General features: G+C 39.3%; 1 protein-coding gene across 1 annotated transcript in view; it reads left to right on the top strand.

Moving 5' to 3' along the window:
- UBE2E2 (ubiquitin conjugating enzyme E2 E2) overlaps nucleotides 1–12,426 on the top strand; it is a 343,460-nt gene that overhangs the window by 6,771 nt on the left and 324,263 nt on the right. Inside the window, exon 3 of the mRNA XM_030887671.2 lies at nucleotides 6,583–6,633. Coding sequence (XP_030743531.2) covers nucleotides 6,583–6,633 — 51 coding nt within the window. The remainder of the gene's footprint in view (nucleotides 1–6,582; nucleotides 6,634–12,426) is intronic.

The raw sequence follows: 12,426 nt of genomic DNA, 5'->3' as shown, positions 1-12,426 counted from the left end.
TTTTTTTTGTTTCCTTTCCCCACCTCCTCCCCTGTTGTCTACCATGTGCATCCCTGCATTTGATCTGGTCCCTTCCATATTACCTGGTCCTTACCTCAAGAATGTTTGTATATAGTAGCTTTTAAAATCACAGTGTAGCTTTTTAAAATCACAGTGTGATTTTATGGGATGCTCAGTATAACACTGTTTCAGGACTGACATTTGGCTCAGGCTGTGAATTTTTGCTAAGTTAAAAAGTTGACTCATTATATTCCATTGTGAACTTTTATTGTTTGGGCTCATCTAAGATGAATTTTTTCCACAAGAGAAACAATCTTGGAAACCCACAGCGGCAGTTGGCCTCTGTCCTGTAGGGTTGCTGTAAGTTAGAATCGGCTTGATGGCAGTGAGGTGGTTGGGTTTTTTTGTGCATTTCTAGAGAGAAATAATCTTCTAACATAACTACATTTGGAATCTAAACTATGTCTTTTAAAACATTAATATTTCTAAAATTGGGATGCATCTTACAATGGCTGTTAACAGTTATTTAACCCATGGTGTGCCTTGAAATCATCTTCAGGACAGTACCTGAAATAGCTCTCTACCTTATCCTGCTTGCCAAGACTGAAAAACTTCATATAAAACATGATCACAGGTTTAGAGATAGAATTGAATTCTGCCACTGAAAGCAGCAGATTTCTTACAATCATAGTTCTGCCTATCACCTTCCAAAATTAAACTCTAGGCTTATTATTGAAAATGACTTGGCGGTGTTTTCCAGGTGAGTTCAGGGACGGCTCTGAGGGTTAAAAAATTACTGTAATTACATCTAAAGTGGTTTCTTAAGCATAAGTTCTTTTGGGAAGGTTTTGACCAGCTGATCCGATTGGTTCTCAGGTGACTAAGGAATGCAGTCATGTATCTGGGATGAGGGTATTTAAAACCAAAAAAGAACTGATTTGAAATCACCTTGTGGATTCCCATGCCCACAGACAGACCCATGTTCTACTTTGTTCTGAGTGAGTTGCTTAAAATCTTTAACCTGCGACAGCAGTGCTTTAAACATGTCAGTACTTAATTTTTCTGAACTGTGTCTCCAATTTGCTGTTAAGATGAGGGTTTCGTATTTTCTTTCCACTGTCTAATTTTGGTACTATATTATTAATTAAGTCAGGTTGAATGAATCATGATTCTTAGGATTCTTTGTTTCACCTGATAGCAAATGACAGTCACACACAGTGCTTAGAATAATGAAAATATCTGCCGAGTGTCACGCAAGCTGAAAGTTCGTCTGTGTTTGGCTCCTGATATGTCTGTTAATTGGTGTAGCTGCTGACTTTCTGTAGCATGACAACCTAAGAAGAGGCACTGCCAGGTGGAAATTAGAAATTGAGACAGTTGGCCAGAAATAATTTTATCTTAAAAATTATCTAAAAAAAAATAAAAAGTTCCGAGGAGAGAAGTTTTGTGTTTGACTCGAAAGACAATGGCCTCAGTTTTCACCTTATCAGTGAACAGTAACTAGCTTTGCTTTTCTTATCCGTTACTTGGGGGCTGAGAACTGTCATACTTTGAGAGCTCTGTGAGATTCATTTAATTCACTTTTAATGGCTTGAGATCATCAGGTGAAAGGTGCACTGCTAAGTGTGAATTATTGATAGTTTTTCATTTTTCTTCACCCTCAGGACAGTGCCCGGTTTAGCTACCTTCCTTATCCCACATGTCAAGACCGAGAAACTTAAATACATAGCATGATCACAAGTTTTGAGGTAGAGCTGAATTACTGTCATTGAAAACAGCAGGAGATCTTACAACCGTTTAAATAGAAATTCTTAATACAACCTTTCCGATTGAGAGAAATACAACCATTCTTAGGTGACAGTAGCTCAAAATATATTATGATACAGTGAATCATTGTTCAGAGTTGTCAAATTTATCAGTAATTTTTTTTAATATTGAATATTAGGAATTTAGAATTATAGCCATTTGGAGTGGTTCCTAGTTCCATCATATAATCCTCCGATAGAAAATTAGTTATTAATTATATTTTTAAGGCAAAGGGTCAGTAAGACATAAAGGTTGATTTTTTTTTTTGTTAAAAATTTTTATTAGAAGTAAACATGCTGCTTTTAATGGCTGTTCATTTGGCTCTTAGTTTAAAAGCGATGATAAAAGTTATTAATTGATGAGGGAGGGTGGGGAAGGGAGGGGGGGAAATGAGAAGTTGATACCAAGGGCTCAAGTACAAAGAAAATTTTTTGACAATGATGATGGTAACAAATGTATAAATCTGCTTGACACAATGGATGTATGTATGGATTATAATAAGAGGTGGACAAGCCCCCAACAAAATGATTTTTTTTTAAAGTTATTAATTATAACAGCTATTACTAAGAACTGATGGAAATCAAGAGCTTTCTATTCAAACACTCCTGGATCCCAGTTTTCTTCCCTAGAAACAAACTTGTACTTAATCTACTCTTAGTTCTTCTATTGGCTTTCTGCATAACTAAATGGAGTGTCCCCGTGAACTTATTGAAGCTCCCTTGTATATCGGATGTGTTGAATTTCTAATTTTAAATAATGGTTTAACTCGTTGGTTCTAACCAATGGTTTAACGCCTTTTTTGTGGTGGGTGTAACAGTTATTACTTGATTAAAATGATTAATATTTTAGTTTGCTGTATACTTGAACTAGAAATCTTTCATATGCAACTCTTCTCCCCAACCCCCCAATAATCTCAGGTAGCCTCCCAAACCTCCCTTTTTGGGGTATATATGTCTTTATCTTTTACTCTTTGTAGTGCACCCTCCCCCTCCATCATCTCATGATATCCACTTTGTCTCCCGAGAATATACTAACCTTTCTGATCTATTGGTGAACACTCAATTCTCTTTTACTCCGTTTAATACCTCCCCTGCGTACCCTGTCCCCCTCCATTAGAGTCCTGACAGAGCAGAGGTTGACTGTGCTTGTGTTTAGTTTGATGGTATTCCACTTAGTTTTATAGATTCACAGTGCGTGTTTTATACTTTTGTTTGAAATCTATTAAAGTTATTCCAGTCAGATTGTTGAGACGTGTCATTTAATTATGGGCCATATGTGTTCCTTATGCATGTAAACACATCATAAAATTTGTGTTAAAAGGAAATTACTGAGTTTTACAGATAAAAGATCAGGGAGTTTTATTTTCCAGTAAACACCTTTATTTTATAGGAAGAGAACTGAAACAGAGAGAGAGAGTGCGCGCGAGTGAGCAAGCAAGCTGGTAGCCCAAGAATCCTTAATTAATTAGGATATCAGAATTAAGATGAAAGCATTTTTGACTTGGTATTTATTGATTTCGTTCTGCTTCTCAAGGTCTCCCCAACCTGAAATTATATAGTCTAGACACGTGGATATTATATTAATAATGTGTGAATTCTTAATAATTTGGAGAGGGAAATCCAAGTGTTTGCAGAGGGAATTTCAAAAGAACTAGTTTAGTCATTTGTACAAACCACGGCCTCATCTAGCCCAAGACCAGAAGAACCAGATGGTGCTCAGCTACTGGTACTGATTTTTGTGATTAGGACCTGATAGAATAAGAGATAATTGTAGAAAAGAGCCTGAAATTCTAAAAGAATCTACACTCCTGTTCCGGTTGGGACTCAATGACTCCTCTCAAGATTATTGCTTAGATGTCCTCTTGAAGCTTTGTCCAGAAACGATCCTCTGATGTCACTTTTTAGCGAAATCAGAATTTGACTCACACAATAAAGAGTATCCCCCATGAATACATGTAGTCCCTGTGCTACAAACGTCCGACTTAGGGACAGCTCTCACCGTTCCATCTTCCACTCTTTTACCTTCACTTTGAGTGACTGAGCAAATCTACTCGCAGCACATTCTTTATCATAATCACCTTCAGTTGCTGCCTGTGCAGCTTTTAAATCCTAGAAGAAGCTCTGAACCTGTTCTTGCACTAATGACTGAATGAGAACTGTTCCTATTCCGACTCACCTGCAATTTCTACTTACGGACAAAGGAATGGATCTGGTTTGTAACCTGAAGACTGTACTATGCTCCTTTAAAATCGGGTCATCTACGTGAGGGCAAATGTTCAACTTTAAAACAAAGATGAGAAGGTGAAGAATCAGGGAAACTAGGGTACTGGAAGTGGAACAACCAAACAGAAAATGAGTATGTTCACGATTGAAGAGAATGAAAAGAATGTACATATATTTATATGTTAAGTATTAAGGTAGCAGACAAACTTTGGGCCTGTACTCAAGTACTCCCTCAACCTGGCATTCTGTGATGCTCACCTTCCCTGACATAATCGCTGAAGACAAAATGGGTGCATAAGCAAATGTGGTGAAGAAAGGTGATGGTGCCCAGCTATCAAAAGATGCAGCATCTGGGTCTTAAAGGCTTGAAGATAAATAAGTGGCCATCTAGCTGAGAAGCAACAAAGCCCACAAAGACGAAGCAAACCAGCCTGTGTGATCATGAGGTGTCTATCGGATCAGGTATCAGGCATCAGAGACCTAGAATAAAAAATTATATTGATGTGAATGAGGGGGAGGGCGGAGTGGAGACCCAAAGCTCATCTGTAGACAATTGCACATCCTCTTACAGAAGGGAGGAGACGAGTCAGTCAGGGTGCAATATAGCACCTTTCCTCTAGTTCTTTAATGCTACCCCACTATCATCACTCCAGTTCTACCATACAAATCTGGCTAGACTAGAGCATGTATACGTGGGTACAGATAAGCGCTGGAAACACAGGCACTCCAGGACTGATAAACCCCTCAGGACAAATAATGAGAGTAGAGATACCAGGAGGGGAAGGGAAAGGTGGGAGGAGAAAGGGGGAACTGATCACAATGACCTACATATAACCCCGTCCCTGGGGGATGGACAACAGAAAAGTGGGTGAAGGAAGACATTCGTCAGGATAAGACCTGAAAAAATAATAATAATTTATGAATTATAAAGGGTTCATGAGTAAGGGAGGAAAAAAATGAGCCAATACCAAAGGGCTCAAGTAGAAAGAAAATGTTTTGAGAATGATGATGGCAACAAATGTACAAATGTGCTTAACACGATGGATGTATGGATTGTGATGAGCTGTACGAGCCCCCAGTAAAATCATTTAAAATAATAATAATAATTTATAAGTTATCAAGTGTTGATGAGAGAGGGAGTGGTGAGCGGGGGAAATGAGCTGATACCAAGGGCTCAAGTAGAAAGAAAATGTTTTGAAAATGATAATGGCAACGTATGTACCGATGTGTTTGACACAGTGGATGGTTTATGTATTATGATAAGAGCTGTGAGAGCCCCCAATACAATGATTAAAAAAAGAATGCAACCAATGCCAGCAAACACTTTGTATGGAAATTGTTGAAAGGATGCTTAGCCTGTTATGTAAGCTTTCACTGAAAACCATAAAATATATGAAAGGATACAGAGTGAAACTGAGTAGCTGTTTTAAAAAATATTTTCGTCAGCTATCATCCATGTACTATCACAATAATTACCAGACAGCAATCATTCAATGGCTAATGAGTCTCATTTTAAAACCAAGGCCAAAGAGAAGAAATGTTTTTGAGAATATCTTTTTTGTTGCTGGTTTAACAAAAACAAAAAAACTCACTGCCATTGAGTCAATGCTGACTCCTAGTGACCCTCTAGGACAGGGTCGAACTGCCCCTGTGGGTTTGAGACTAAAATGCTTTACGGGAGCAGAAAGCCCCTTCTTTCTCCCTCTGAGCGACTGACCTTGTGCTTAGCAGCCCAACTCTAACTACTTTGCAAACAAAGCTGAGGTCTAATAATATGACTAATAAAGATACTGCTAAGTATAATTTTAGAAAACAGAATAGCACACATATGCTCTGTAAGGTACATGGGGATTTAGGTGCAGGTGAAGAATCAAAATACGAAATAAAAAAAAACAAAAAACGAAATAATGCATGGGGGCAGAAAGAGGTTTTTTTTGAAGATTCTTTGGATTTTTTTTTTATGTGAAGCTCATGTAAGGATAATAAAGTAATCATTGGCCTATTATGAGGATAGCGCCACTAACAGAAGAAGGGATAGTGTCAAACATGGAAGGGCCAAGTTGCCTCCATTTCGAAGCTTCTGGAAAGACTGAAATATGTGTTGGATGAGATGGCGATATTCCTTTCTTCACCAACGGATGGGATCATCCAGGATGCTTGGATTCAACCTAGTATGATCATACCACCTTCTCTTCAAATATGGAGATGTTCCAGTACAGATCCATTGTTAGAATTTTCCTTAGTGAGGCAAACGCTTTTGGTTTAAATAAGAAGTTTTGATTAGTGACTTATCTTTAATGAAGTTATAATGTAAGTCATAGTGTTGTCTCCATATGCTACATGCACTGGCGTGTCCAATCTCTTCCCCAAAATCACAGCAGAAAGTAGTGCTTTGTTTTAGTATATGATGGGATGTGCAATGTTAGTGTTTCCATTCGAAAGCATGCAAAAGGGAAGCATAAGTGGTTAAGTCTAACATTGGAATGCAGTAAGTTAATATATTGAATGTGAAGACAGCTCACCCTAATAGATCTTCCCTTTGTCTGTTTTAAAGAATTCAGAAGGAACTCGCAGAAATTACATTGGACCCTCCTCCCAACTGTAGGTGAGTACTTATGGTTTCATATATGCTTGTATTTTTTTGCCAAAGGTGCATATGAAATGTGGGCATGATAGACCAAAAGTTATTGGCGATTGTTGTTGTAGTCTGATTAATTAGTAAAAACAGCATTGTGGTTTGGACGTAAATGATTGTGAAAGACTACTTTTTGTTGTCTCTTTGCAGAAATAGAAAATTCGGCCAGTATGTTTGCAGTGATAGGGTGGAGTTACCAAAAATAGAGTAATGTAATAACAGTATGATAATGGAATTACAGGGTAACAAATGCAATTTTCTTTTAGCGGAAGAAGTATTAGGAGTTGATGTGATTTCTTAAATGATAGAATGGCAGTGTTTAAAATATCTGTTATTTGATAATTATTCAATTGTTTCTTGTTGGAAATTGATTTTTTAAAGTACAGGATTACTAAACAATTTCTTCATGGCTCACATGATTTCTTGTGGTCATCAGCTGTGACTAAGTATGAAGTATGATTTGAGACAATGATGTTAGGTTTGAATCACTGTCCTTCATGACTTAACGTATCCTCAACTTTCTGGTCAATGTTTGCTGATTGTCAGTAAAGTGCCTGCCTGGAAATGATTAATGGTGGTCCTCCTTGTCTCATGAGTCCCTATCATTACCCTCCTACTGATATTCTACCTTGTGGTGCAGTAGCTGGAAAATGGCTACCTGACTGTTTAAAGACATTTCTGTTATGGTTTGAGGTCAGTCTTTGAACTGGGTAGTTTAACTGAAAATATTTCCAGCATTGAATGCAGGTGAAATTTGTTTAGTATGGTTACTGTTTTTACTGATCTTACCTTTTTATGAAAGCCAAGGTTGCAACTAGAGGTATTAACAAAAGTGAAAATACTGTAGAATGGATATCTTAACACAGTGGTACTTTTAAGAATATGAAGTCACCGGGCTTGCCCATTTTCCTGAGTGTCTTGTAAGTTTTCCACCTTTGACAGTCTTTCTTACCACTTTGCTATCATGCAGTTTAGTGACGGTCTAGGTACATGTTCCTTAATGTCTCTTTGAGCACATAAGTTGTTGGTTTTTTCTAAGGGAAAGCAGATCTTTTGTTGATTATTTTATCCCATGACTTTTAAAGACCTCTTGGATCATGGGTGGGATGTAGGCATGTGAGGTGGAGGATGTAGGTCTGCATCCGTGCACTGAGGCTTTGTCCAGCAGGCAGGTGGGCAGAGGTGACTGGGGCGCTCTGCTCTCTCCACACTTGCCGCGGCTTCTGTTCCCTTCCCCACTGTCACCCTCTCAGCTGTCGACTACCAGTGTCCTCCTTCCTGCCATCAACGTCTTCTGCAACTGTAGTCGCAGTGACAGCAGCAGCCGTGAGAACAACTGGAGGAAATTGCTCCCATGAGGTTTTAGCATGGTGTGTACACAATGCCCAAATCACCTATCAGCCAGTTTCACAGAACATCCTAGGGATGTTAGGCAACTCATACCTGCATTTGAGTTTCCCATCTCTGACCGCTTTCTGCTTTCTGCAGGTTCCAGCTTTTGCAGGTTTCACTGTAGTTGGCTCGTTGACCACTTTTTTGTGTAGGAACACTCTAACAAAGGTTATATTAGTGTTGACTTAATATGATTCCATACCTGGGAGCCTTCAAAACGTCCAAGCACAAATTCTATCCTTTCATTCCAATTTCCCAAGCGCTTTCATGATGCTCCCTTATATAAACTTGTAAGAGTAATAATGTTCACAGATAGTTCACTTACGTAGAACAAGTAGTTCTTATCTAGGTAAAACTAGAGTGGTGAGCCTTTTTTTCTTCTTTTTTTTCAATCTTAAGACTCTCTTATGTCATAACTGTTTAGAATGTTAGACTCTTTTTTAGGCCCTGGTGACCAGTTCATTTAAAGTTTGCATTGTGGAAAAACTCCAGTTAGAATTTAAAATCTCTTGTTTCTTAATAATGTTTGCTTAGTGGTCTGAATCTTTTTTTTAAAATAAACTATCACGTAGATTATTTTTACAACCATTTTACAGACTGCATTGGTAAATATGTGAACTTCATCTACACACTGCTAACATTTTGGCAACAGATTACTGGCAAAATTAGTTTCTTTTCAGGAACTTGCTTAATTTAAGGTTCATTTATTTTAATAAAATAATTTTTATAGGACTTTTAGTTTGATAGAACATGCAGAAAGCACTGAGTTCCCATATGCCCCCAACCCTCTGTGTTTGCCCTGTTATGAAGATCTTGTATGCCTGTGGTATGTTTGGTACAATTGATAAATCAATATTGATACAGTATTATTAGCAGAAGTCCGTAGTTTACATAAGGGCTCACAATTTGTATTGTACAGCCCTATGGGTTTTGGCAGATGCATAATGTCATGTCAGTGCCATTACAGTTTCATGGAGAATTGTTTCACTGCTTTAAAATGCCCCGTGAGCCCCCTGTTCATCCTTCTACCATCCTCCTGACCCCTTGGCGACCACTGCTCTTTTCATTGGCTCCGTAGTTTGTCTTTTCTAGCATGTCATGTCATATCATATACTTGGAGTCATGCAGTATGTTGTTTTTCCAGATAGGCTGGTTTTGCTTAGATGTATGCGTTTGAATTTCCCCTATGTCTTTGTGATTCTTGAGAGCACCTTTCTTTTTACTGCTTTGTAACACTGCATTGTTATCCTTTCACCTGTTAGAGAATATAGTCATTGCTTCCAGTTTTATGGCAATTAAAGAAGAAAGCTGCTATAAACATTTGTGTGTAAATTTTTATGTGGGCTTACATTTCGTCTCATTTTATTAATTTTAATTCCATTGGTAAATATGAATTCCATTGATAAATGGATTTCACATGTAGTACTGTGTGATGGTAGACTATTGCAACTTTCCTATCAGATATTTTATTTTCTCATGTATCAGAGGGTCTAATTTAGCCTTTGAGTGCGTTATCCAGAGGGACCAGCCCTGGAGAAGGACCCCGTGTTCGACAAAGCGGAGGGCAGAGGGAAAGAGGAAGGCCCCGATGAGATGTGCTGACAGTCCTGCGACCTCGGGCTTGAACAGGACAAGTGTGAGGCCGGCACAGGTCTGGGCAGTGTTTCCTTCTGTTGCACCTAAGGTTCACTCTGAGTCAGAAGCAACTCAAGGACACCTCACAAAAATTTAGCCTTGACTTAATACAGATAATTCTTTAACATGGATTAAGCCAATATTATAATGAACTGTGCATGAGAATCTAATAAGCAGAGGAAAGAAATTATGTAATGGTTAATATTTAGGTATTATTTAACTAACCATAAACCCTAACCAAACTCACTGCATCAAGTTGATTTCAATTCCTGGTGAACCTAGAATACAGAGTAGACTAAATCTACGGGGGCAGACAGCCTCATCGTTCTCCTGAAGAGCTCCTGTTGGGTTTGAACTGATGACTCTGGAGTGAGCTGCCCAATGCTTTACCCGGAGTGTCACACGAAAACCAAACTCGCTGCCACTGAGTGGATTCTGACTCATGACCCCTTGGAATAGAGTAGAACTGCCCCTTGGGGCTTTGGAGCAGACAGCCTTATCATTGTCCCTCCAGCAACTGGAGCAGACAGCCGTATCTTCTGCCGGCTGAGCAATAGAGCTTTCAACTCCTGACCTTGTAGTTCATTGCATGGTCCACCGGGCCAAGCAGGGCTCCCTACAACACCACCGCCCCGGGGGCTCTTGTAACCGTAGCTCTATTGAAAGTAGAAAAGCTTTTAATGAAATCATCATATTTTATGTTTCTGAAAGCTTTGTTTCTTGGTCTACAAACTACTCCCTTTCTCTCAAAATATTCTCCAGGAATTAACATATAAATAAAACGTGTTGATAACAACGAACACACACACACCAAAGAAAGTAGAAAAGTTAAACTGTTCGGAAATTTGGAGGATTACTTTTTTATTGAGCCTTCATTACCAGCTCATATGCAAGTTCTCTATGGAATAAAATGTATAGAATATTTTTCAGATCTAAATAATAAATCCCTTAGACAGTTTCAGGAAAGGGACCACTTAGAATAATTTGCTTCCTCGTGGGAATTTGCAGGGAAATTCACTTAGGAGGATTTGATAGCTAATAAGTTTGCTTTAAGAGCGAGGCCTGCAGTGCAATGGCTTTGACTGTTTTTATTGATCCCCAAATGGTTGCTTAGCTGAGGTCAGGTAGAGAGAAAGATCACACATGTAGATGTGGTGGTCCCTTTCACAGGCTGTGGCTGTGCTGTGGCTGGTGGAAAAGTGATTCGTTTCACATGCGCTAAGTGCCCGTGGTACTTACTACAGCTGTGAGGTGGATTGCCATGGTCTTTGGATTGTTTGTGGTTTGTAGTAAGTGTAACCATCTATATTTCAATGAGAAAGTGGTTGCTATCTTCAGAACTTAGAGCATATATTTAGTTTGGCATAAAGAGACAGAGCTTTTGTAGTTTTTTTGTTTTTGAGTTTGTCTGCTGTCCTTAAGTGTGGCCTAATGAGTGTAATGTAATGAGGTGAGTTATATAACTAGAACAAATCCTAAAGTTACCTGCCTAATTAAAGGTGTCAAGAGCCCTTTGACTTAATGCACCAAAAACTCACTGCCAGCGAGTCGATTCCTACTACATCTGCCCTTGTGGGTTCCCGAGACGGTAATTGTTTATGGGAGCAGAAAGCCACTTCCACACAGAGGCTGGTGGATGGGAACTGCTGACCTTGTGGTTAGTGGCCCTGCATGTCACCTACTACATTCCCAGGGCTCCTTAAGAAGGCGTATCTAACTTTAGGAGAAATCATTCTTTTTGTTAGCCGTTTTGGTGTATTACCTCTGCCAGCATAAAACCCTCTCCAAATCCTGTCTTTTGGTTCTAGGATAATTGTTGGCCTGCTGTTACAGATCAAGGTTAGGTATGGGACAACATCTGTGGCCTTACCTACTTAGGCAATTAAAGAGTGGGATGATGTTATCTGTTGTCTGAGGAGGGAGCATTGCGTTGCAATAGCGTGGTTTATGCTTATTTTCTGGAACCTTAACAGACCAGTGCAGCCCAGTTCTGTGAGTGTGTTAAGGCAGAGATGGAGTCTTTGAATTTAGGTGCATCTGTGATGTCAGTTCAACAACTCTTGGAATCCTGTTGAAGGAACTAACTTGTACTTTCAAGTGTCTGCATGTCAGTAGGCATGGGCAGTATAAATGATGTGATTCTTCTGAATGTTTTTCTAAGCCGTTTCTGAAGGAAATTGGTTTATTATAAAAGCCACCCCCCTGGGCTCATGGAGACGCGATAGGATGGAGTGGGGCTGCCCCATAGGGTGCCTAGGCTGTGACCTTTATGGAGGCAGACGGCCTCATCTTGTTCCTGGGAGCAGTTAGTGGGTTCCAAGTGCTGACCTTCTGATTAGCAGTTGTGATCTTTAATCACTGAACGTCCAGCACCTCTATTCGTTTACTATATTGCTGTTCCCAGGTGCTGGCACCTTGGTTCTGAGAAATAGAGACCCTGTGCACAACAGAATGAAACTGTCTGGTACTGCCCCAGCCTTAGAGACGTTAGGTTGGTCTTCCTTGTTGCACCTGCTATGTCAATCGCATCTCATTGGGGATTTACCTTTTATTATTATTATTATTATTATCATTATGTTTTGCTGCCTCTCTGCTTTACCAAGCATGATGTCCTTATCCAGGACTCTCCTGACAGTATGTCCAAAGTACAGGAAACATAGTCTTGCCATCCACGCTTCCAAGCAGCGTTCGGGCTGTACTTATTCCAAGACTGATTTATTATTCTTGTTTACTATT

The sequence above is a fragment of the Echinops telfairi genome, unplaced genomic scaffold (assembly GCF_000313985.2).
Source record: "Echinops telfairi isolate 266 unplaced genomic scaffold, ASM31398v2 ScPeMD7_7420;HRSCAF=8458, whole genome shotgun sequence".
Classification (NCBI taxonomy): Eukaryota; Metazoa; Chordata; class Mammalia; order Afrosoricida; family Tenrecidae; genus Echinops; species Echinops telfairi.
Note: the sequence above shows the minus strand (reverse complement) of the source record. Positions and strands in the feature narration are given on the sequence as shown.